The 27328-nt window shown below is 42.6% G+C and overlaps 1 protein-coding gene across 1 annotated transcript in view; it reads left to right on the top strand.

Moving 5' to 3' along the window:
* Positions 1-1626: 1626 nt before the first annotated feature.
* The window catches only part of LOC134667209 (transcription initiation factor TFIID subunit 1), a 47584-nt gene continuing 21882 nt past the window's right edge, over positions 1627-27328 (top strand). Inside the window, exons 1-21 of the mRNA XM_063524536.1 lie at positions 1627-1965; positions 2324-2391; positions 5165-5400; positions 6882-7008; positions 7578-7759; positions 9654-9825; positions 10318-10494; positions 12276-12400; positions 13081-13149; positions 15104-15279; positions 16162-16321; positions 17003-17237; positions 18339-18524; positions 19374-19546; positions 20574-20694; positions 21618-21775; positions 22741-22936; positions 23546-23809; positions 25607-25740; positions 26026-26194; positions 26970-27081. Coding sequence (XP_063380606.1) covers positions 1746-1965; positions 2324-2391; positions 5165-5400; positions 6882-7008; positions 7578-7759; positions 9654-9825; positions 10318-10494; positions 12276-12400; positions 13081-13149; positions 15104-15279; positions 16162-16321; positions 17003-17237; positions 18339-18524; positions 19374-19546; positions 20574-20694; positions 21618-21775; positions 22741-22936; positions 23546-23809; positions 25607-25740; positions 26026-26194; positions 26970-27081 — 3460 coding nt within the window. The 5' untranslated portion in view covers positions 1627-1745. The remainder of the gene's footprint in view (positions 1966-2323; positions 2392-5164; positions 5401-6881; positions 7009-7577; positions 7760-9653; positions 9826-10317; positions 10495-12275; positions 12401-13080; positions 13150-15103; positions 15280-16161; positions 16322-17002; positions 17238-18338; positions 18525-19373; positions 19547-20573; positions 20695-21617; positions 21776-22740; positions 22937-23545; positions 23810-25606; positions 25741-26025; positions 26195-26969; positions 27082-27328) is intronic.

The following is a 27328-nucleotide window of genomic DNA, read 5'->3' as shown; positions in this document are numbered from 1 at the left end:
GACCTCCTTTTTTTTTAGGGGTATTAAGTTTGCCGTATTTATTATCTTTCGTATCTTATTTATGTATCAGGTTAAAGTTTCCGCACTTATAAATAAATAACAGTAATAAATGTAATTAATTCTGAAATATAAAATAAATATATAGTTACCCAATTCGTTTTTCGACTAAAGAATGTCAGCTCTAATACCTAAAGAGAATAACGTGACCATACCCTCCATCGTCAGCTCTTTAAAAAGTTACAAACTTCGCGCCAGTTCGCGCTTCCGCCGTTCTATACGTCGGGCTGCCAAATATCCTCCATAGTCAGCTCTTTAAAAAGTTACAAACTTCGCGCCAGTTCGCGCTTCCGCCGTTTTATAAGTTGGGCTGCCAAATATCCTCCATAGTAAGCTCTTTACAAAGTTACAAACTTCGCGCCAGTTCGCGCTTCCGCCGTTCTATACGTTGGGCTGCCAAATACCCTCCATAGTCAGCTCCTTACAAAGTTACAAACTTCGCGCCAGTTCGCGCTTCCGCCGTTCTATACGTTGGGTTGCCAAATATCCTTCATAGTCAGCTCTTTACAAAGCTACAAACTTCGCGCCAGTTCGTGCTTCCGCCGTTCTATACATTGGGCTGCCAAATACCCTCCATAGTCAGCTCCTTACAAAGTTACAAACTTCGTGCCAGTTCGCGCTTCCGCTGTTCTATACGTTGGGTTGCCAAATATCCTTCATAGTCAGCTCTTTACAAAGTTACAAACTTCGCGCCAGTTCGCGCTTCCGCCGTTTTATACGTTGGGTTGCCAAATATCCTTCATAGTCAGCTCTTTAAAAAATTACAAACTTCGCGCCAGTTCGCCCTTCCGCCGTTTTATACGTTGGGCTGCCAAATATCCTCCATAGTCAGCTCTTTAAAAAATTACAAACTTCGCGACAGTTCGCGCTTCCGCCGTTTTATACGTTGGGCTGCCAAATATCCTCCATAGTAAGCTCTTTACCAAGTTACAAACTTCGCGCCAGTTCGCGTTTCCGCCGTTCTATACGTTGGGCTGCCAAATACCCTCCATAGTCAGCTCCTTACAAAGTTACAAACTTCGTGCCAGTTCGCGCTTCCGCCGTTCTATACGTTGGGTTGCCAAATATCCTTCATAGTCAGCTCTTTACAAAGTTACAAACTTCGCGCCAGTTCGCGCTTCCGCCGTTCTATACGTTGGGCTGCCAAATATCCTCCATAGTCAGCTCTTTACAAAGTTACAAACTTCGCGCCAGTTCGCGCTTCCGCCGTTCTATACGTTGGGCTGCCAAATATCCTCCATAGTCAGCTCTTTACAAAGTTACAAACTTCGCGCCAGTTCGCGCTTCCGCCGTTCTATACGTTGGGCTGCCAATACCCTCCATAGTTAGCTCTTTACAAAGATGTTACAAAGTTACAAACTTCGCGCCAATTCGGGCTTCCGCCATTTTATACGTTGGGTTGCCAAGTTAAAATAATTGTAATAATAGATTCGTAACGTGTTTATAATCATGCCTCAAACAGCATACGTCAGAACTGACGGATGATGACATGACCATTCATTTCATTCGTTCAATTTCGCTCGTCAAACGTCAAATCGCTATTCACTTTACTGATTTCAGTGGACGCAGTGAAGAGAACACTCATAAAATCATATTTATTTTGTTATGCCCTGTTATTTCCCACTATTTTCGTGTTTCATCTACAAAAGATGTGTATAAGTGTACTATAAATCGTTGTTCACGTAACCATGTGCGACAGCGACGATCCCGCCGACCAAGACCGCGGTGGCGTCGACTTGACCGGGTTCCTGTTTGGCAACATAGATGAATCCGGTCAGCTGGAAGACGATGGGTTGCTTGATGGGGACTCCAAACGCATGTTGTCGTCACTCAGTCGGCTGGGGCTTGGCTCTATGCTGTCTGAGGTGCTGGAGAATGAAGAGAAAGTGAAAGAGGAAGAGGAAAAAGGTTTGTGAATTATTTTGGAATGTTTCAATGAGAAACTAGAAACAGTCTCATATTAAGCTAGGTTTTTACTTGGACAGTCAGAGATGGGGTGGTGCTATTCTTTTCTGATGCCGGCACCATACGGCACTATGCTCATTACATGATATACATATAGGGGTGGTATTCCATCAGTCCAATATCTTGGTCCAATGTCATTGCCTCCCACTCTCTCATTAAGCAAAATGTGGGACAAAATACACATTGGACAAAGAAATTGGACACCCTTATATCATTGCACAGTCATTACTGAATTTAAAAAATGTGACTCATACTTCATTACTGATTGCAATTTTAATATTTGAATTTTTCTTGATTTCAGATTACACAATTAAAAGCCCTTCTGCCGTAGACTTTTTTGACATTGATGATGTTGCCGAGGATGCTCAAGTAAGACAAAATAACCAAAGCCATGCTTACGAAGCTGCAACATACTCATTACTAATACTTTCATCTGTTGTGAAACTCAATTCTAACTTATTTAGTTTGCCTAGCCTTCCATTAGCAGTACATTTGGAAACATGATGTACGGGTCATTCTAAGTTAAGAGGTATTAACGGTGTCCATGATACATATATTACATATTCATACTTTTCTTAAACTATTTAAATAAACTATGGTAATTTCCCTTAAAAAATTGCATTTCCTCTATAGACACTCAATTTCAATTAATTAATTAATTCAGTTCTGTCACAATTGCCCCTCAAACATGCAAAAGTCCCCTCCCCTGGCCTGTCCCTTTGCAGGTTTTACAATAAATCAGTAATTTTATCCAGATGTAATTCAAATTAATCCGTTAAATTTGGTATACTTCATAAATTAAAATAAATATTTATTGTAATGTTCTTAATAAAATCCTTTAAATTTTTCTTTTTCATAAAAAATATTTATGTTAAAGTTTGTCCCCCAAATTCTATGTCTCCTACCCTGGCTATTATGTAAATGTAAAAATATTGGGTTTATAATGTTAATAATTGAGATTTTAATCTCAATAACAATGCATTTGATTCAACACTAACAACCAACCCTGCGACAGTCATCTTTTGGTTCCATTTGTCAGTCATTTTGATCATTGACCCCTTTACTTGACAATGTTGTTTTATGAAAGTGGTATCTCCCCTGGTCAGTTTTATTTCAAAATTATTGATATAAATACTTAATTGTATTTGTATATTTACTATAGTTTATGCATAGATTGTATAAATACTTATTTTAATTATATAAATACTTTCACAATTATATGTGTTTTGACATGAAAAAGTCACTCCCCTGGCGTCTTTCCCCTGGCGCATAATTTCCCAAAATGTACAGTGGAGGTATGAATTCTTGTTTAAATGAATCATTACACTTTAATTTGCTGGAATTTGTAAGACGGCTGGTCAAAATTTCGATTTTGTTTATGTTTTTAAAGAGATCAGGGGAGAGACCCTTCTCTCTTCATTACATAGAAAAAGTACGGTCTCTCCCCTGGTGTCTTCTAAAATGGTAAAAAATTAAAAAAATGACTGATAAGCTTACAAATATACATAAAAGAGTTGTTTCAATAAAAATATTGTATAATTAGATCAAAATTTTAACATTTATGTTGTGCCACTTTTTCATACAAGCGATTACCTCTTAACTAAGAATGACCCGTACACAAACCTAATGGCCTATAAATTGTATAAGTATTACAGCAAGCAAAGCAATTAGATTTAAAGTTTTAGAGAGAGATTAAAAGTTTGACATACAAAAGTACTACTCACTATTTTTTTGTAAGTACCATAGACCTAGTATTACATAGATGAGCTATATGCGTGCCTCAGTGAGGGACAAAACATACGGACAAAAAATGCTTGATTGATTGACTGATTGATACGCAAAGCAACAATATTTAAAACACATTATAACATTCCTGACAACATACCAAAAACAATCTATGTAATTCAGCCGGGTTATTTGTTGCCCACCATAAACCATACTAAATTTTTGGTGGGGAACAAACTAAAAGTGAGACTGTGGCAAGGACAAGCAATAATACTGCTTTCTCTGCTACTCCTACTGAAATTTCCTTAAGTGCATCTCGTTCGGTCGTTTGGCCCCTCCCCCCGTGTCATCTCTATATTATTGTACCCCTATGTTTTGTACCTATAACAATTTTTAGCAATGAAAACTTGTAGTAGACATAGAGGAGTGCTATACCAATAGGCACACAGACCGCGCAATATTTTTTATATTTACAACAATGTTTTTTAATAAACATTGTACCCAGGCTTGGCATAAAGGGCTTTTTTTTATTTAAGCCTTTATTTTTCCTTAGAAGTTTTCTGTTAATATTGTTGTTTATTATACTATATTAAGGACCCCTTTTGGGTATAGGTCTCCTCCATATCTTTCCACCTTTCTCGGTCTTTTGCCTTGCCAATAGACAAATAATGGCTTTATTTATTACTATTATATGTCTGAGCCAAGTCTCATGTAATTTAAGCTTGTTTTAAAACGAGAGTGTTACAACCACAGGGACCGAATACCCGTAAAATATACCGGTTCTGTATATTCATACAAATTAACTACTATTTAATTTCGGTATCACGGTTGTTTATGTATATTATTGCATTTAATTTAGCTAATCAGATCAATCACTATCCTTACCTAAATACTATTGTGAATGCTATCAGATATTTTTGTATTTAGTTTTGTTTTTTAGTTATACCGGTAAGGCCCCTGGTTACAACAATAGGGTACTGGCATTTGGTGGTGGGTTTGTGTGATTTGTTAAATCCTAAGACTGGAACGGAAGTACATAATATCACAACCTCTCCCAACCACAGGCTGAAGACATTGGTTCAACTCCGGCTGCAACTACCAGGGGCTGGTCATTTTCTTTAGTGTAAGACATCTATGTCAGTTTACAGATTTTCCCCCTTATTCATAAACGTTTTTTATCGGCTTGTCAACTTTAGTAGACGTTTATGAATGGGGATTTGTTGTTAAATGTGACTGTCCTTGGGCATCATTTTCACTACTTTACCATCACCACATCGCACCTTCTATATCACCGCATGTTATCTAGATATCTACCACTATCCATTTCATCCTCATCTGCCACTAACAAACAGCTAATCGCTACACTAAATATCCTACAACTACAATTGTTCTAACATTGTGTTTGTGTTAACATTAGGAAGACACTAGTACTAATCGGGAAGCACCAGACACACACACACAGACAGAAGTTAAAGATGAGATGGATATTGACACGGCTGTGTCAGTAGATGTTAAGAGTGATTGTCCACAGAGCGAAGAGAATTGGAAGGACAAAGAGATTTTTCAGCAGGAGGAGCAGAGGGCGGGCGATGATGGATATGAGGGGGACATGGAGGGGGATGGGGGGCTTATGCCTCCGCCTTCGACTATTCCGTAAGTTTTTTTGTACCTCCATGCTACATAGACTTCATTAGTCAAGGTGGTGATAATTTATATTCTCTCGAATGTTTTATACTACTTTATTATTTAAATTTTAAATTATTTTATTATGATAGGTATGTACAGTTGACGTCAAAGATATGTTTACACTTTTTGCCTTATTACAAAGGAGTAAGGTACAAAAGTGTTAACATATTTTTGACGTCGATTGTACAGTCACCACACGGGAGTGTTATGCCACTTAGGGTTCTTGCTAAATTGGAAATCCTGTAGCGTGAATATTGAACAACAAATTTAGTTAGAACCCTAAATGGCGCAACAATCGCGGCGCGTGATTTAAAATAGACTATCACTACTATCTTGTTGTAAGTTAAATGAGGTTGTGATATAGTTTTGATATGTAAACACCATTGAAACATAATCATACAGTGGAGAGCAAAGGCTATAGGCACATTCTACAGAATCAAAAGATTAATTCACATAATATAAGATGTGAAATAAAATAAATTGGAAATTTAATATTCACATGTTTGTTTCAACATACATTATGAATATACATTGTTTTTAGGGTTCCGTACCCAAAGGGTAAAACGGGACCCTATTACTAAGACTTCGCTGTCCGTCCGTCCGTCCGTCTGTCACCAGGCTGTATCTCACGAACCGTGATAGCTAGACAGTTGAAATTTTCACAGATGATGTATTTCTGTTGCCGCTATAACAACAAATACTAAAAACAGAATAAAATAAAGATTTAAATGGGGCTCCCATACAACAAACGTGATTTTTGACCAAAGTTAAGCAACGTCGGGAGTGGTCAGTACTTGGATGAGTGACCGTTTTTTTGCCGTTTTTTGCATTATGGTACGGAACCCTTCGTGCGCGAGTCCGACTCGCACTTGCCCGGTTTTCTTCTACTTTCTCCTTCCCTCATTGCTAAGGTTCGCAAGTCGCAACCATGTAGATACATGTAGTTTGCCCCCAATTTGTACGGTTAAGCCATGTGGACTGCACGATCTAGATTGCCGCCAGCCCACCTCTTCACTTCTTTTTTTTTATATATTTATTTTACGTACCTATCCTCAGTGTTGGCCGAACGTTATATAATTGCAATTGACCAATAACCAGCACAAATTGAACCGTAAACGGTAACGGACGGAGCCCAGGCTCCCATGAGCCGTGATAGCGCGAGGATGAAGTTTACGTACCTATACCTACATGTTAATTAAGTATACCAGCGGTCGGCAACCTGCGGCCCGCGGGCCGCATGCGGCTCGTGAACCTGTCACTTGCGGCCCGAGTGCCGCATTGGCTATTTTGTATGTAATAGTGACAAACGACAATGTCTCATAAAGTCAAAGATATTAACAAAGTACGGCACGCGTCACCTCCGTTAACTACTATGTGGCCCTTGGCTGCTAAAAGGTTGCCGACCGCTGAAGTATACAATGATAATAATATTTTGAGATTTTTCTTAGGGACAGAACGTTACGGACCCAGACATCAGAAAATAAGAAACTGGAGACACCGCTGGCTGCAATGTTACCCTCGAAATATGCCAACACTGATGTCACTGAACTCTTCCCTGACTTTAGACCTGATAAAGTAAGTTACCATTTTGATAAAGGGGCTGTTCATAAATTACGTCATCAATTTTTGACGATTTTTGACCCCCCCCCCACCCTAAAATCATCCAAAAATCATGCTTCAAATGACCCCGTTTCCTCCTACGTCATGCTACCATCATCCGATGTCCAGACCCCCCCCCCCCCCAATTTAAAATGACGTAATTTATGAATAGCCCCAAAGTAACAAAATATGAAGAACATTAAGTATGAAGTGTATGAAGTCCCACAACAAGGTGAATTAACGTTCAACATCTCCGAATTGGTGAATGAAAACAGCGCTTTAAAATATTTTAATGCAGTTTCTTTGTTTGGAATATGACAGCGCGAGCGAGACAGCGGATTTGCATCCAATTTGAAGATCTAGGGGCCCACAGATTGCCAGTTCACCGGGCGATAACAGCCTGTCAGTTGAACGCAAAAGGTGACAATTCCAAACAACTGACAGACTGATATAGTCCGGCGAAACTGGTGATCTGTGGGCCCCTTTAAAAGCCGCATGCTTGACAGCTGAAATGAATCTGTTACTAATCCTCAAAAACTTTCCAGGTTCTTCTATTCTCGAGACTCTTTGGCCCAGGCAAATTATCAAGTCTACCTCAAATATGGCGCTACGTGAAGAAACGAAGGCGGCGCCGTCGTAGCGGCAGCACAAGTAGCGACACTCCCGCACAACCGCCTGAAAACTATGAACCTCAGTATGCGAGCGACGATGAGGATAAACTGCTTAGGTAATGTAGACCTTATCTACTTTCAATAAGGTTTAAAGTCTAGCAGCAATTATTCCTCAAAAATGGCGCTTAGTGAAGAAACGAAGACGGCGCCGTGGTAGCGGCAGCACTAGTAGCGATACACCCGCGCAACCGCCAGAAAACTATGAATCTCAGTATGCGAGCGACGATGAGGATAAACTGCTTAGGTAATGTAGACCTTATGTACTTTCAGTAAGGTTTAAAGTAAGTAGCAATTATTCCTCAAATATGGCGCTAAGTGAAGAAACGAAGGCGGCGCCGTCGTAGCGGCAGCACTAGTAGCGATACACCCGCGCAACCGCCAGAAAACTATGAACCTCAATACGCGAGCGATGATGAGGATAAACTGCTTAGGTAATGTAGACCTTATGTACTTTCAGTAAGGTTTAAAGTCAAGTAGCAATTATTCCTCAAAAATGGCGCTAAGTGAAGAAACGAAGGCGCCGCCGTCGTAGCGGCAGCACTAGTAGCGATACACCCGCGCAACCGCCAGAAAACTATGAATCTCAGTATGCGAGCGACGATGAGGATAAACTGCTTAGGTAATGTAGACCTTATCTACTTTCAATAAGGTTTAAAGTCTAGCAGCAATTATTCCTCAAAAATGGCGCTTAGTGAAGAAACGAAGACGGCGCCGTGGTAGCGGCAGCACTAGTAGCGATACACCCGCGCAACCGCCAGAAAACTATGAATCTCAGTATGCGAGCGACGATGAGGATAAACTGCTTAGGTAATGTAGACCTTATCTACTTTCAATAAGGTTTAAAGTCTAGCAGCAATTATTCCTCAAAAATGGCGCTTAGTGAAGAAACGAAGACGGCGCCGTGGTAGCGGCAGCACTAGTAGCGATACACCCGCGCAACCGCCAGAAAACTATGAATCTCAGTATGCGAGCGACGATGAGGATAAACTGCTTAGGTAATGTAGACCTTATGTACTTTCAGTAAGGTTTAAAGTAAGTAGCAATTATTCCTCAAATATGGCGCTAAGTGAAGAAACGAAGGCGGCGCCGTCGTAGCGGCAGCACTAGTAGCGATACACCCGCGCAACCGCCAGAAAACTATGAACCTCAATACGCGAGCGATGATGAGGATAAACTGCTTAGGTAATGTAGACCTTATGTACTTTCAGTAAGGTTTAAAGTCAAGTAGCAATTATTCCTCAAATATGGCGCTACGTGAAGAAACGAAGGCGGCGCCGTCGTAGCGGCAGCACTAGTAGCGATACACCCGCACAACCGCCAGAAAACTAATGAACCTCAGTATGCGAGCGACGATGAGGATAAACTGCTTAGGTAATGTAGACCTTATGTACTTTCAATAAGGTTTAAAGTCTAGCAGCAATTATTCCTCAAAAATGGCGCTTAGTGAAGAAACGAAGACGGCGTCGTCGTAGCGGCAGCACTAGTAGCGATACACCCGTGCAACCGCCAGAAAACTATGAACCTCAATACGCGAGCGATGATGAGGATAAACTCCTTAGGTAATATAGACCTTATCTCGATGCTGTAGGGTTTAAATTCAACTGCCAAGTCTGCGCGCAAGAAAACAAAACCATCTGCGTGAGAACAACGCAATACGCTAGCGACAATGAAAAGCTACGTAGATATACAGGCGATAGTAGACTTTATATCAGTGCAATTAGGTTTAAACTCAATAAACAGGATAAGCGAAGGCGCTTCATCGTGAACTTTTGTCGAAATGCATGGAGGTTGATATTGGGCTGTAGCCGCGCGCGTCTACCACTTTCACTATCGTTTGTCTTTATCTGTCATTTTGACTTATGTATTTGTAAGAAAGAGATAAAACAACTTAACAAAATCAGGCCCGTAAAGTTTTATGAATAAGGGGGTATATGTGTCATTTTCTTACAGACCAATGGAAGAGAACCAGCAAACAAACAACGATAGCAACAACGCTCAATCTGGCGACAAGTCTCAACGCCCGACGCCCGCGCATTGGCGTTTCGGGCCGGCCCAGGTGTGGTACGACATGCTGAACGTGCCTGAGACGGGAGATGGCTTCGATTACGGGTTTAAAGTCAAGGTATGTCTGTCTCACTCACTGGCGATCTTGTAGCATTGTCAGTTTCACTCGTCAATGAGTTGGTACGACGTAATGTACAGTCAACTGTAAAAATATGGGTGTAGACAACTTACTCAAAAATATGTCCCATAGTTCTTAATTCACTGACATAAGAGTTATGGGACATATTTTTGAGATGATTTGTACACCCATATTTTTACAGTTGACTGTACCTGAGACTAGAGAAGGCTTGGATAAGTTAAGGTAAGGCTACCTATAACTTGGGTTGCCCTTGTATACTTCCCATACGGAAGGAAGCATAAATATTGACAAAAGAACTATAGTTGCTGAAAGCTGTAAAAATTGCCGATAGATGGTATTATTAATTTAGAGTCATTACCAAAACCTCATGAAATACCTATACACATCTATCTACATATACAACACCTAAGCAACAACAACATACACAACAACAACCATATAAAATTGACCTAAAACTTTCCCTACTTCCAGGCCCAATCACCAGACCGCGAGACCGAACCAAAGGAGAGGTCAGAGGAAGAGACCAAAACCGAACAGGAGGCCGCTGACAGTCCCGACAGTGGTTTCCCCGAGGACTCATTTCTTATGGTGTCGCAGTTGCAGTGGGAGGATGACGTCATTTGGGATGGTAGCGAGATCAAACATAAGGTGCGTACGGTCTTGTCTCTCATTGGTTACCACCAACCATGGCATGGGTCGCCATGTAAGGTTGGGTTTTAATGGAGAATGCTCACGTTGAAGAAGAAAAGAGGCCGGAAGAGACTAAATCCGAACAGGAGACGCGATAGTCCCGATAGTGGGTTTCCTGAGGATTCCTTCCTTATGGTATCGCAGTTGCAATGGGAGGATGACGTCATTTGGGATGGTAGCGAGATCAAACATAAGGTATGTTCTTATTAGTATCGTATTGGTGGCAGGGTCGCCATGTAAGGTTAGGTGTTAATGATAAATGCTCGCGTTAAAGTCAAAATAAAGGACGAAAAAGACCAAAATTTAACAGAAAGTTGAAAAGAGTCTTCACCGTGGGTTTCCTGAGGACTCGTTCCTTATGGTGTCGCAGTTGCAGTGGGAGGATGACGTCATTTGGGATGGTAGCGAGATCAAACATAAGGTGCGTACGGTCTTGTCTCTCATTGGTGGCAGGGTCGCCATGTAAGGTTGGGTTTTAATGGAGAATGCTCACGTTGAAGAAGAAAAGAGGCCGGAAGAGACTAAATCCGAACAGGAGACGCGATAGTCCCGATAGTGGGTTTCCTGAGGATTCCTTCCTTATGGTATCGCAGTTGCAATGGGAGGATGACGTCATTTGGGATGGTAGCGAGATCAAACATAAGGTATGTTCTTATTAGTATCGTATTGGTGGCAGGGTCGCCATGTAAGGTTAGGTGTTAATGATAAATGCTCGCGTTAAAGTCAAAATAAAGGACGAAAAAGACCAAAATTTAACAGAAAGTTGAAAAGAGTCTTCACCGTGGGTTTCCTGAGGACTCGTTCCTTATGGTGTCGCAGTTGCAGTGGGAGGATGACGTCATTTGGGATGGTAGCGAGATCAAACATAAGGTGCGTACGGTCTTGTCTCTCATTGGTGGCAGGGTCGCCATGTAAGGTTGGGTTTTAATGGAAAATGCTCACATTGAAGTAGAAAAGAGGCCGGAAGAGACTAAATCCGAACAGGAGGCCGCCGATAGTCCCGATAGTGGGTTTCCTGAGGATTCCTTCCTTATGGTATCGCAGTTGCAATGGGAGGATGACGTCATTTGGGATGGTAGCGAGATCAAACATAAGGTATGTTCTTATTAGTATCGTATTGGTGGCAGGGTCGCCATGTAAGGCTAGGTGTTAATGATAAATGCTCGTGTTAAAGTCAAAATAAAAAGACCAAAAGTGAACAGAAATTTGAAAAGAGTCTTCACCGTGGGTTTCTTGAGGACTCGTTCCTTGTGGTATCACTGTCACAGTTGTAGTGGGAAGATGATGTCATTTGGGATGGTAGCGAGATTAAACATAAGGTGCGTACGGTCTTGTCTCTCATTGGTGGCAGGGTCGCCATGTAAGGTTGTGTTTTAACGGAGAATGCTCGATTTGAAGTAGAGGCCGGAAGAGACCAAAGCCGAACAGGAGGCCGCCCTCAGTCCCGACAGTGGGTTAGAACTGTTAGAAGTAGTCCTCAGTCCCGAAGTAGAACGGTAGTCATGAATGTCCACTTGTGTCTTGTCCTTTTCGAAAGTGTTCTTCGAGTCTGTTTTTAAAGAGTTTGCTGAGGGGGCACTCATCACTGATTCTGGCAAACTGTCACTCTGTCCACTCTAGGCGGTTAGATGGAGGTGTCGCCTAGGGTTGCTACTATACTCTGCGTCCGTGTATAAGTCTCAGAGGCTGCTGCGTGGTACATTATAATAATCAGTTGACGCCATGTTTTGTTTGTACAGGTTCTAGCCCGTTTGAACAGTAAGAGCAACGCAGCCGGCTGGGTGCCGACGTCGGTGAGCCGCACGGCGCAGCAGTTCTCGCACCCGCGGCCGCAGCCCGCGCCGCTCCCCACCAAACCCGCCACGTATGTTTACATTTACTTTTCTAGACGATCGCATTTGAATACTTTTTGGTAGACATGCAACTTAGCCCCAGTTGCACCAACCACATTTGCCAGGCTGATCAACATCACTCAACAGAAAACTATGAAAATTCCAAACAAACTTGTCTTTAAAAGACTACTCCGCAAGCATCTTCTGTCAGAAGAATTTAAATAATGTTCTCCATCTTTTATGTACCTAAGTAATATTTATTAGTTTATCTGTGTATATCATATAAATATTAGTATTTTATCATAATTTTGTAGGTTTATCTTATTATGTTTATATATAATATTTGACTTCTCGGTTACATTTCTCTTTATAAATTATGTATCTTCTGCACCAACATTTGTCTCTGTTTGACCCAATGGTTGACTGGTAGAGAATGGCTTTTGGCATTAAGTCCGCCATTTGTACATTTTTCTTGTGTTTGTGCAATAAAGTTTAAATAAATAAATAAAATAAATAAAATTCCCATACAATTAAATTTCAATCAATCAATAATAATTTATTTCGAACGAAGGATCCATATGTGTTAGTAACATAATTAATACTTAAAATCTAGCGAACACTTTAACGGTGACAGGCAGGAGGTATTTATTTCGATAATTACGTCTAACCTAATGTAAGCCGAAGTGATATCTATTATATATTCTTTTTTCAGTTCATCAACATCTACTACGAATCCTCAAACGTCTGCGTCAACCGAGGGCGAAGACAACACTTGGTACAGGTGCGTAAATTATATGTACAGTGTTTTTATGGCAAGATTAATAAGAGAGTATTTGACAAGTGAGTAGGTTTTTTAAAATTCCGAAAGTCTGACATCTTATCTTTATATTCATAAGCGAACTTGTTAATTATTTGCACTAGATATAAGTTTAAAAATGTAATGTATTAACTGTAACTAGGTATATAAATTTAATGTACCACTACATATTTAATCGCTCTTAACATAATGCGTAAACGTGGAGTCACGGGACAGGCTTAGCCTAGTGTGATCCACAAAATTGATATATTATGTATTTGCCTGATTTAAAAAATTAAATTTTGCTTTACAAGTCAAATGAGTCTTTATAGTTATTTTCAATTTATTATAATTTTACATTTGTGATTATTAAATGCCGTTATAAAGAAATAAAAAAATAGAAATGATATGAATTACTGGTTTACGTTTTTTTTAATAAGTTTCTGCTACTTTATTTCAGTCTACATCTTTATTTTATATGATTTCAATTATTTGCTTAGAGATAAATGACACTGAGCGAATTTGACGCAAGCGAGCCGCGTGTCAAGCTAATTATGTAATAACTTGTACCATATACTTGACGACCAGTCTGGCCTAAAGGGTAGTGACCTTTTTTTTTTTTTTTTGACGGAGTGGGAATGCATTTACGCACAGTGTGTGGGACTCGCCGCTCCTTATCCCTCTCTTAGCGAGAGGGAGGGAGAATTTGGCCCTACCCACTAAACCCACTCCGGCGTTTCACCCTCTTTGCCGTTCGTGAGGGCGCACTGGGATCGAGGTCATTCCACCACAGCGCCCTCCGGCAGCCCCGGCTTGTCGCCAGGGCACCCTCACAATGCAGGGGGGGACCAGAAACGCTTGATCCCCACCCCTACGACGTGTGTGGGGCCGATGCGATGCGGGTTCGGTACCCACTGGCCCCACTAGGGCTCGAGGCGAGCATACGCTCCTCGCCTTCGACCCTGCCGCCTGCGTCGGAGAGGAAGCGCGTCAGCCGCCGCTTCTCGCTCCCTCTCCGACTCCTCCTTCTGCGACATTACTTCTTCGCAGAAGGAGGCCACCGCTTCCCATTTCCTCTCGCTACCCAGCATCGCCGCTATTATGCTGTGTAGCGAGAGATCCGCCACCCTCGTCGCTGCCCTGAGGGAAGCTCTTTCCACGGCCCAGCGATTACACTCTTCCAGAGTGTGCTGAGCCGTATCATCCGCCGCGCCACATTCGTGGCACTGAGGCCCCGGCTCCCTCTGTATTTTGTGCAGGTAGTGTCCGAAACAGCCGTGTCCGGACACCACCTGCGTCACCCTAAAGGTCAGGGCCCCCCTGCCCCGATCCACCCACTCGTCCATTACCGGGAGAATAGCCCCTATGGTTCGGGTTCCATAGTGGCTATCCTCCAAGGCCTCCCGCCACCTCTCTCGTAGGCGCTCCGCGGCTCCCCGCATCACCCTTTCAACCTCCTCCGCGCCTGGGAGCTCCCCACGCCCCCTGGCTTCCGCCCTCAGCCGGTACCTGTCCGCCAGCACCCCCGCTTCCAGCTCCCAAGGCGGGGTGCCGGCAAGGAGGCATGCTGCTGCGTGAGAGGTGGTGCGGTAGGCCCTCACCATCCTCTGGGCCACCACCCTAAAGGGGGGGGGGGGGTAGTGACCCTGCCTATGAAATAGAAATAGAAATGTTTATTTGCCAGAATACGTTATGAAGCCGATGGTCCCGGGTTCGAATCCTGGCAAGGGCATTTATTTGTATGATACAGATATTTGTTCCCGAATCGTGGTTGTTTTCTATATACATATGTAAGTATTTATATATTATATATATCGTTGTCTGAGTACCCACAACACAAGCCTTCTTGAGCTTACCGTGGGGCTTAGGGCAATTTGTGTAAAAATGTCCTATAATATTATTTTTTAAAATTAAATATACCAAACAATCTTTATTACAGTATATTCCCCGTCGAGAATGAAGAACTAGTGTATGGTACCTGGGAAGACGAAGTTATCTGGGACGCCGAAAACATGTCTAAAATACCGAAACCGAAAATTCTTACGTTGGACCCTAACGATGAGAACATTATACTGGGAATACCGGACGATGTAGACCCGTCCAAGATTACTAGAGGTAACTTTGATACCAGGGATGTTGCGGATGCAGATTTTTAGACATCCGCGGATGGGGATGCGGATATTTAAAGGCTCACATCGGCGGATGTGGATATGTCAAAATTAGGTTAGCAAGAATATAGGTGCGTTATATTTAATAAACAGTAACTCGACCGACCTTTCTGTATCTAGACGATTTCGTTATAGGTAATGCCGAAATTACCTGGCACTTACGCCATGGCTAAGACATTCCTGTACCGACTTGTTCGACATCCACATCCTCATGAGCTCCGCATCGATATTATGCGGATGCGGATTTTCAAAATAATGCGGAAGTTCCGCGGTTGCGGTTGCGGATGCGGATATTCGCAACATCCCTGTTTGAGACATTATAAATGCGGAGTAACTCTATCTTTTACCTTTTCACGTTCAAACCGCCGAATTAATTTAGTTGAAATTCAACCTTCTGACAAGGTTTTTGGGAGGAAGGACATAATGCAATTCATAATTTCATGCAGGTTTTTTGGAACAAATTCCAAGGCCCTCTTTCTTACTTACTCGTAATGCATGTTATAAGATGTAATGTTTTGAAAAGATGTGTCCTGCCGAGTTTGTTGCCGGTCCCATATTGGGATACCTTCCTCTAACTGAGGGGGGATTTAAATCTTCTCGAGGCAGAGGTGTAGGGTTGGAGCCGGTGAAGTTCATAAGCGCATTGTACATGCGCATGCCTACTTGAATAATAAACTATCTTTATCTTGGTTCAATAGCGAATTTTTCTTTACAGAACTGTACATATTTCTGATAAAATATTTTTTATAATATGTCAAAGACATTTAAGCGGACACTTTTCTAAAACTATCCAGTTCTATTGCGACTGTTAACCCTGTTCTATTGGCAGAACGCGGTCCACAACCCAAAGTGAAGATCCCGCACCCCCACGTGAAGAAGTCTAAGATCCTACTAGGCAAGGCGGGTGTCATTAACGTGTTGCAAGAAGATGCACCACCGCCACCGCCCAAATCCCCCGATCGGGATCCCTTCAACATCTCCAATGATGTGTAAGTTATTTTATTTATTTAGAAATTTAATTCAGGTAACAAGGCCCATATTACAAATACCTTACAGACTAACATATATATGTATCTTATAAACTTAAAGGCCTGTGCACACCAGCTTGCGTGTGCGTGACGTGCACGTGCGCGTGCGGTAAAATGTTGGAGCCGTACACGCACACGTCACGCAAGCGGTGTGTCGTCTCTCATAAAGATCTGTATACTACAACGCTGCACGCACAAGTGCACGTCACGCACACGCAGCCGGTGTGAACAGGCCTTAAAACTAAACACTATTTAGTCGACAAAATGGCGTGGCTCCGTTGCATCGGCTGCTCTTGTGTCGGATTCGGAAGTTTGCCCCGGAACCTCCGAACCACGACACCTTTCGGCCAGAAGTCGGCGCACTCGATATATCGTCACTACTTTGAACACGCACTCTAACGCATTGAAAATAGAGGCGTGTTCAGATATTTGTGAGCACCTTGGCCGCTCCGATATTTCTGATGGCGACTGTACATCGCTCATGTTAAACACGTCTAAATATGCTTTTAACTTAATATGACAAAAGGTGTATTCAGTTAATTCCAAATACTCTAGAATGTTGGGTGATTCCGACAATAAACTGTAGTATTATGGAATTTCTAGAACAATTTGAATTGCCTCACATATATTATTTTGTTCCAGCTTCTACCAGCCTAAATCCCAAAACCCCCGCCTCAAAGTCGGTGGCGGCCAACTCATCCAACACAGTACTCCCGTCGTGGAACTGCGAGCGCCCTTCATACAGACGCATATGGGTCCAGCGCGGCTCCGGGCCTTCCACCGACCCGCGCTCAGGAAACTGTCGTACGGACAGCTGGCCAACCACGGCCCGCATCCCGTGCAGCCCCTGATTAAACATATCAGGAAGAAGGCTAAGGTATACTTTACAGGCACATATATACAGTCAACAGCAGAAGTTACTAAGCGGGCGAGGTGTTCAAAATGACACAGTTCATTCAACACAGTACTCCCGACGTGGAACTGCGAGCGCCCTTCATACAGACGCATATGGGCCCAGCGCGGCTCCGGGCGTTCCACCGACCCGCGCTCAGGAAACTGTCTTACGGACAGCTGGCCAACCCCGGCCCGCATCCCGTGCAACCCCTGATCAAACATATAAGGAAGAAGGCTAAGGTATACCTTACTTACAGGCATATATATACAGTAAGCAGCAGAATCTGCTAAGCGGTCCAGGTGTTCAAAATGACACAGTTCATTCAACACAGTACTCCCGTCGTGGAACTGCGAGCGCCCTTCATACAGACGCATATGGGTCCAGCGCGGCTGCGGGCCTTCCACCGGCCGGCGCTCAGGAAACTGTCGTACGGACAGCTGGCCAACCCCGGCCCGCATCCCGTGCAGCCCCTGATCAAACATATTAGGATGAAGGCTAAGGTATACCTTACAGGCACAGATACATATCTGTCTATCTTCCCCTTTGACCGCTAGCTAAACTGTGGAATGAACTGTCGCCTGCGGTATTTCCAGACTTAATTCTATGAATATCTTAATTATTTTGATTAAATGCTCTTCCAGGGTTTTTTCCACCTGTTCCGATTGAATTGAACTAGATTCATATTCAATTGTTTTCCATTAACTTTCCACAATTTTTCACACGAAATCTACTATCCCTTACTTACTTACTTAGCTAGCGCGATGACCCAATATGAGTTTTGGCCTCCAACACTCTTGTGTTCACGCCACTGCTCGGTCCAGAGCGGTATCCCGCCAGCTTTCGCCGACGCCGAGCTCACGGAGATCTGCCTCCACTCTATCTACTATTTAGTCCTCCTTTTTTGCCACAGATCTTTGACTCTTAAGAGGCCCACAGATTACCAGTTCGCCGGACGATATTAGCTTGTCAGTTGTTCGGAGCTGTCGAATTTTGCTTTTAACTGACAGGCCGATATCGTCCGGCGGACTGATAATCAGTGGGCCCCTTTAAACCGTTTGCTTTAACATGGTATCGTTGTTACAGCAACGCGAAGCGGAACGCTTAGCCTCAGGAGGCGGAGACGTGTTCTTCATGAGGACACCCGAAGACCTGAGCGGTCGCGACGGAGAGATGGTGCTGGTCGAGTTTTGTGAGGAACACCCACCGCTGATCAGCCAAGTGGGGATGTGCACCAAGATCAAGAACTATTACAAACGCAGCGCCACCAAGGTATGAACAGACAGCAACACTCTTGACTGTCCAACAGTGGACCTTATGCCTTTTTATTTACAAGCTTTTTAGGGTTCCGTACCCAAAGGGTAAAACGGGACCCTATTACTAAGACTTCACTGTCCGTCCGTCCGTCCGTCCGTCTGTCACCAGGCTGTATCTCACGAACCGTGATAGCTAGACAGTTGAAATTTTCACAGATGATGTATTTCTGTTGCCGCTATAACAACAAATACTAAAAACAGAATAAAATAAAGATTTAAATGGGGCTCCCATACAACAAACGTGATTTTTGACCAAAGTTAAGCAACGTCGGGAGTGGTCAGTACTTGGATGGGTGACCGTATTTTTTTTTTGCTTTAATTTTGTTTTTTTTGCAATATGGTACGGAACCCTTCGTGCGCGAGTCCGACTCGCACTTGCCCGGTTTATTTATTTAGTTTCACCTGTCCCGTTGTCTTTCTGTAATCAAATCTTGCAAGTTAAATTTGATCCACTTCCCGGTTTCCGATTGAGCTGAAATTTTGCATGCATGATGTATAAATCGGATGACAATGTAATATTATGGTACCTACCATCGAGCTGATCTGACGATGGAGACAGGAGGTACCCATAGGAACTGTGACGAAACAACGCAACGTAATTGTGTTAGGGGTTTTTAGAATTGTTTCGGTGAGTATTAGTTGTCTGTCGTATGAAAAGTACAGTCAACGATAACAGCTGTCAACGATAACAGCAGCGATGATATTGACGTCAATATCATCATTAATTTGGTTATGCATGACTTATCTGTATGAGAAGGTATCTATATAAATAAATCTCAAGGCTAACCAATAATCTTAACTTCAGGACAGCGGCCCGAAACCCTTGAAATACGGTGAAGTGGCGTACGCGCACACATCGCCCTTCCTCGGTATACTACCCCCCGGCGCCACCCAGCCCGTCGTTGAAAACAACATGTATAGAGCGCCTATATACGAACACAACGTACCACCTTCAGACTTCCTCGTCATACGAACAAGGTATATAAATTCATTAGTTTATTTTCGCCTTTATTGTCAAGGCGTTAGAGTGTGTGTTCAGATATTTATGAGCACCTCGGCCGCTCCGATATATGTGATGGCCAGTGATCGGACAAATCATCGCAAAACCATCAATAGTAGTTTCAAGGGATCAAAATGATATATTTCCGTCAAGGGCGTACATTGAATCCTGAATGAAGTGATGGATTATACAATAGAATCCTGAACGTAGTTAGTTTTATTTTATAAAATTGTTAATGTTATTATTTTTGCTTCTATGTAAATTCAATGTTGACGCTTGTGGCCACATTTGCTGAATAAATGGTGATATTTGTAGTGTCCACAGGACAAATTGTCCGATCTCTGCTGATGGCGTAGCACGGTCGCGTTTTTATCCCTTGTCACCATATTTGTCACTTTCTAACAAGTATGTAAGTGCGAAAGGGACGCGCATAGTGATAGTCGATAAAAATGGAACCGTGCTGCGCCCGCTGATGGCGATTGTAACATACTGTATTATAGACAAGCTAACCCAGGCATTTTTTTTCTTTCCCTCAAACTTCCAAATCGAAAACTTCACCTGATATTAGCTCCCTGATAGTACCCGGTAACCCGGTGCACCCAACCCGTCGCAAAGAGCGCCTATATATGAACACAACATACCACCTTTGAACTTCCTAATCATACCCAAGAGGTTTGGGTTTCATTCGTTACCTTTCGTAGGCTCATAGTACCCTGGTAGTTTGCTTAGGCCCACTTGCACCATTCCACTAACCCGGGATTAACCGGTTAAACCTGGAGTTGCCATGGTTAACAGTACAATTTGTCACTAGGTTAACGGTTTAACCGCTTAACCCCGGGTTAGTGGGATGGTGCAAGTGGGGCTTACTGACATTAATTAGTTTATATTTAAACCCCAATGCGAAAGAGGAATTTCATTGTGAGGGTTTTTTCTCCAGCATCATAAATTTAAGACAGATATATATTATTTATTTATGGTTTATAATTAAGGTGCTATTTTTTGCAGACAAGCCTACTACATACGTGAAATCGACGCATTATACGTGGCAGGACAGGAATGTCCACTTTACGAGGTGCCTGGACCCAACTCGAAAAGGGCCAACAACTTTGTTAGAGATTTCCTACAGGTATGTATTATTCATACGTGATTTTTATAGACTATGTGTTTTCTTGATTGTCAGATTAAAAGTAATTATTTATTAACATTTTTGTAACATAATGAAAACACTAAAAACTTATAAATAAAAAAAAAACCTAAGTCGTAGTCGCTCGTTTAATGTGTTTTCTTAGACCTTAAATATTTATAGGTAAAATATGCTGCTGAAACATTACGAAACTCTGTTATTTGAAATTAATCTAAATGTACGGTTCCATAATAATTTAACGAATATACTAACATATATCCCGGTTTTCGCTGCGCATCGTCACCGCGAATGGTTATCAGCACCTAAATTTCATTAAAATGCGAGGCCTACGCTCCGAGAAATGTTGCGCGTAGTGACAGAAATACATGACTTGAACCGTAAAATTATTACAGTATTACACCCACGAGAGCTTAAATCACTACACCTTATAAAACAAAGTCCTCCGCCGCGTCTGTCTGTTTGTGTTATGTATGTTTGTGATAAACTCGAAAAATACTGAACGGATTTTCACGCGGTTTTCACCTATCAATATGTATAGTAATTCTTGAGGAAGGTATAGGTGTATATTTTGTTAAGGTTTTGTGTAACCCGTGCGAAGCCAGGGCGGGTCGCTAGTTTGATTATAATCAAACTAGCGACCACCTATTTCTTGTTGTTATTCTGTCCCATAACCCAGGAGACAATAGTTACATAGTTTCTTAGAAGAGCTGCTGTACCATATACTAGAAACGTGCTTAGTATATGTCCCATTGTGGATAGGCCTTACAACTACCAAAAAAATCAAGTTTGGTTCATTTAAATACGAAATAACTAGTATTTTAAGAGTGACCCAGGAGACCGTAACCATGGCAACTGGTGACAAGAAAAATATTTCTTTATGATTTTTATGAAACATTGGTTTTCAGGTTTACATCTATCGCCTATTCTGGAAATCCCGTGACAATCCACGCCGTATCAAAATGGATGATATCAAGAGAGCTTTCCCATCTCACTCTGAAAGCTCAATAAGAAAACGTCTGAAGCTTTGCGCTGATTTCAAGCGTACTGGATTAGATTCGAATTGGTGAGTACTGCCATTTTAGTCTGTAACCACTATAAAAAATATTTATATCGACTGATGAATTTGTAACTACATACTATTTGGCACAACCGAGGGTAATTTTTTAGAAAACCTACTATTTTAGACCGCGGCACGCATACAAAAGGTTAATACAAAACTAGTGTATTATAATTTGACGACTGGTCTGGCCTAGTGGGTAGTGACCCTGCCTGTGAAGCCGATGGTCCTGGGTTCGAATCCCGGTAAGGGCATTTTATTTGTGTGATGACACAGATATTTGTTCCTGAGTCATGGATGTTTTCTATGTATTTAATTATTTGTATATTATATATATCGTTGTCTGACTACCCACAACACAAGCCTTCTAGAGCTTACCGTGGGACTTAGTCAATTTGAATAATAATATAAATATTTGTTTTTGGTAATGTTATGCAAGTGTTTTTATATTGTACTTTTATACTCGCATCGTAAGGGGTCATCCATTAATTACATCACACGTTTAGGGGGAGGGAGGGGGTCAAGAAAATGTGACATATTGTGACATGGGGGAGGGGGGAGACACAAACTTTGTGACGTCACTTTAACTTCATCAGTAACCGAAAATTTATTTAAATTATTTTATTCGCTGTACATTTAAATAACAAGTTTTTAAAACGATAATCGTTTTTATTCGTTTAATTTTCTTTCCTAAGCAGTTTTGGGTTATAAAATTACTAATATTTATATCGTCAAAAATATTTTGATAAAATATTAATAATACTTAGGTACTTACTTAATTCGATTTGGCGATTTCGTAGAAAAAATGTGACGTCACCCTAGGGGGGAGGGGTTTGCCAAATGTGACCAGGTGTAACAAGGAGGGGGGGAGGGGTCAAAAAACCTAGAAATTCGTGTGACGTAATTAATGGATGACCCCTAAGACCCTAACAAGACCCATGATAAACAAAGAATATAATTAATACACCCAGGTGGGTAATAAAACCCGAATTTCGTCTGCCGTCCGAAGAGGAGATCCGCGCAATGGTGTCCCCCGAGCAATGCTGCGCTTACTTCAGCATGGCGTCGGCCGAACAGCGGCTGAAAGACGCGGGCTACGGAGAGAAGTTCATCTTCACCCCGCAGGAGGATGATGATGAGGAGCTGCAGTTGAAGATGGACGATGAGGTAATATTAACGCCTCGGCCATAAAATGCACACACATAACATTAACGCGTCGACCACAGATTGATTAACGCATCGGCCACAAAATGCCCAATCATAACATTAACGCCTTGGCCACAAAATGTATAATCATAACATTAACGCGTCGGCCACAAAATGCACAGTCATTACATTAACGCTTCGGCCACAAAATGCACACTCATAACATTAACGCTTCGGCCACAAAATGCACACTCATAGTCATAACATTAACCCGTCGGTCACAAAATGCACACTTATAACATTAACTCGTCGGTCACAAAATTCACACTTATAACAATAACCCGTCGGCTACAAAACATTAAAGCCTCGGCCACAAAATGCACACTCTTAAAGAATTCGCTAAATTTGTATGTATGAAAAGTTTCATAGGAAAGCGCTGGGGCGCGCCGGCTGACGTTGATCAGTCTGTCAAATGTGGTTGGTGCAACTGGCCCTAAGTCTTTTAACAATAATGCTTCGGCCACAGAATGCTTAGGTACTTACAACATCAACGCATCGGCCACAAAATGCACACTTATTTAACACATATTTCAGTTTATTATTTCCCTAATCCATAAATTTTTCCCACAGGTGAAAGTGGCCCCCTGGAACACGACGCGCGCCTACATCCAGGCCATGCGCGGCAAGTGCCTGCTGCAGCTCACCGGCCCCGCCGACCCCACCGGCTGCGGCGAGGGCTTCTCCTACGTGCGCGTGCCCAATAAGCCCACTCAGCAGCCCACTGACGAGGCCCAGCCGAAGAGGACTGTTACTGGCACTGATGCGGATTTGAGGAGGCTTAGCTTGAATAATGCTAAGGCGTTGTTGAGGAAATTTGGCGTGCCTGAGGAAGAGGTTTGTATAAAGATTGGGTATATAGTGCTTTTAATGTTTACTTAGCGGACAAAGTGCGATGGTCTATGTGCGCGTGCCTAATAAGCCCACTCAGCAGCATACTGACGAGGCCCAGCCGAAGAGAACTGTTACTGGAACGGACGCGGCTTTGAGGAGGCTTAGCTTGAATAATGCTAAGGCGCTGTTGAGGAAGTTTGGCGTGCCTGAGGAGGAGTTTTGTATAAAGTTTGGGTATATAGTGCTTTTAATGTTAACTTAGCGGACCAAGTGCGACGTCCTATGTGCGTGTGCCTAATAAGCCCACCCAGCAGCCTACTGACGAGGCCCAGCCGAAGAGGACTGTCACTGGCACTGATGCGGATTTGAGGAGGCTTAGCTTGAACAATGCTAAGGCGTTGTTGAGGAAGTTTGGCGTACCTGAGGAGGAGGTTTGTACAATGTTTGGGTATATAGTGCTTTTAATGTTAACTTAGCGGACCAAATGCTATGGCCTATGTGTGCGTGCCTAATAAGCCCACTCAGCAGCATATTGACGAGGCCGAGCCGAAGAGAACTGTTACTGGAACGGACGCGGATTTGAGGAGGCTTAGCTTGAATTGAATAATGCTAAGGCGCTGTTGAGGAAATTTGGAGTTCCTGAGGAGGAGGTTTGTTGAAACAACTTATTAGGGTATATAGTGCTATAAATGTCAACTGATCGGACCACATGCGATGATCTATGTGCGCGTGCCTAATAAGCCCACTCAGCAGCCTACTGACGAGGCCCAGCCGAAGAGGACTGTCACTGGCACTGATGCGGATTTGAGGAGGCTTAGCTTGAATAATGCTAAGGCGCTGTTGAGGAAGTTTGGCGTGCCTGAGGAGGAGGTTTGTGTAAATATTGGGTATATAGTGCTTTTAATGTTTACTTAGCGGACCAAGTGCGATGGTCTATGTGCGCGTGCCTAATAAGCCCACTCAGCAGCATACTGACGAGGCCCAGCCGAAGAGGACTGTCACTGGCACTGATGCGGATTTGAGGAGGCTTAGCTTGAATAATGCTAAGGCGCTGTTGAGGAAGTTTGGCGTGCCTGAGGAGGAGGTTTGTATAAAGTTTGGGTATATAGTGCTATAAATGTCAACTGATCGGACCTAGTGCAATGGCCTACGTGCGTGTGCCCAATAAGCCGACTCAGCAGCCTACTGACGAGGCCCAGCCGAAGAGAACTGTCAGTGGCACTGATGCGGATTTGAGGAGGCTTAGCTTGAATAATGCTAAGGCGCTGTTGAGGAAGTTTGGCGTGCCTGAGGAGGAGGTTTGTACAATGTTAGGGTATATAGTGCTATAAATGTCAACTGATCGGACCAAGTGCGATGGCTTACTTGCGCGTGCCCAATAAGCCCACTCAGCAGCCTACTGATGAAGCTCAGCCTAAGAGGACTGTCACTGGCACTGATGCGGATTTAAGAAGGCTTAGCTTGAATAATGCTAAGGCGCTGTTGAGGAAATTTGGAGTTCCTGAGGAGGAGGTTTGTTGAAACAACTTATTAGGGATTAGGGAATATAGTGCTATAATTGTCGTCTTATCGGACCGAGCCGAAAATAATTGTGACTAAGACTAATAATTGTGATTGTGATTGTGAGAAGATGGTTTAGCGTAAACTATGGAAAAAAATCTTCTGAGGACGTACTACGCTATGAAAGGTATCATGGCCACAATATTTTTTAATGGCAATTTGAACTGATTTGCCTGTTGTTTGTTTAAATTAATTTGTAAAGCCGTTTTGGTTATAACAAAGTTTTCTGTTTTTCGATAGATCAAGAAACTGTCTCGATGGGAAGTCATAGATGTCGTCAGAACGCTATCGACCGAGAAGGCGAAGGCGGGCGAAGAAGGCATGACCAAGTTTTCCCGAGGCAACCGCTTCTCAATCGCCGAACATCAAGAAAGGTAAGACCTTATACCGTTACGTTTATGACGCCATCAAATCTAAAAAGCCGTAGACAACATCCCATAAATGGGTATAAAACCAGTATATTATTATTTAACTCTGTTTGCTGATCTGATATCGCGTGGGCGCGAAATGTGGGGTTCGAAAATAGTCACGACTACAAAATATTAACGAGTTCCAAGGTTTTAAATTTGGAGTAAATTGTGATTGTCAATGCGGACTTGATATCAAGTCTAGAAGGCTCAACGGGTACAATTAAACTGGAATATTATCATTTATTACAGATACAAAGAGGAATGCCAGCGTATATTCGAGCTTCAAAACCGGGTGCTGGCGAGCGCGGAGGTGCTTAGTACGGACGAGGCCGAGAGTTCTGTCAGTGAAGAGTCTGACATGGAAGAGATGGGCAAGAATCTCGAAAACATGCTGGCTAATAAGAAAACTACGGAACAGGTTGGTCCCTTCTTACATTACTTTTTAAACAAAGAAGCATGTAGTCGGATGGTAATAAAAACCGTGTGTTGGCGAGCGCCGAGGTGCTTAGTACGGACGAGGCCGAGAGTTCTGTCAGTGAAGAGTCAGACATGGAAGAGATGGGCAAGAATCTCGAAAACATGCTGGCTAATAAGAAAACTACGGAACAGGTTGGTCCCTTCTTACATTGCTTTTTAAACAAAAAAGAAGCATGTAGTCGGATGGTAATAAAAACCGTGTGTTGGCGAGCGCCGAGGTGTTTAGTACGGACGAGGCCGAAAGTTCTGTCAGTGAAGAGTCAAATATGGAAGAGATGGGCAAGAATCTCGAAAACATGCTGGCTAATAAGAAAACTACGGAGCAGGTTGGTCAGTTTTTTATTTCACATCGATAGGAAAAAATCGTAAGGCCTGTGAACGCTTGCAACACTAGAGAATTCAGGAGCCGTATTCTATAAGAAATATTACTGTTCACTACTATTTATATTTAATTACTCCCGTGTGAGATAATATTCTTCCGTGCTGACCTGCTATCATGTTTGAGAAGAATTGCGCATGATATTTTTGATTATGGCCATAATATTATCAATCTGCAAAAAAGTACACTAACGCGTAGCTCAATTGCTTCGTAAAACTAGACCAATAAACTGAATATAAGGCCTTCATAGGGTTCAAAACCATGACCTCTGGTTTGGTGCCCCCACGCCTTACCGCCAGGCCAAGCGCTCACTAAAAACTTAATATTTATCTTGCAGTTATCTATGGAAAGAGAGGAGGCCGAAAGAGCTGAACTGAGGAAGATGATTCTCGGCCAAGACAAGAAACCGCAGATCAACCAGCAGGATCAGCAGCAGACTTCCAGTCAAGGTATAGTTTTTATAAGATCATCGTGAAGAAAATCGACTATCAGATACGACAGTGTATTAGTAGCTCTTTCGTCGCTTCTAACCAATGGTGGATTTGCAGTCTTTGCCGCCCTAGACCCAAGTCCCTGTAGCCGCCCCTTTCTCAGCACCCATCATATTGACTATATTTTGAAATATTTTATGTTAGGTATCATCAGCGAATTTTTTGTCACAATTTGCTGCCCTAGGCCCGGGCCTGGGCCTTGGGG

The sequence above is a fragment of the Cydia fagiglandana genome, chromosome 9 (assembly GCF_963556715.1).
Source record: "Cydia fagiglandana chromosome 9, ilCydFagi1.1, whole genome shotgun sequence".
Classification (NCBI taxonomy): domain Eukaryota; kingdom Metazoa; phylum Arthropoda; class Insecta; order Lepidoptera; family Tortricidae; genus Cydia; species Cydia fagiglandana.
The sequence above is the reverse complement of the archived record's forward strand: the minus strand, read 5'-3'. Positions and strand labels throughout refer to the sequence as shown.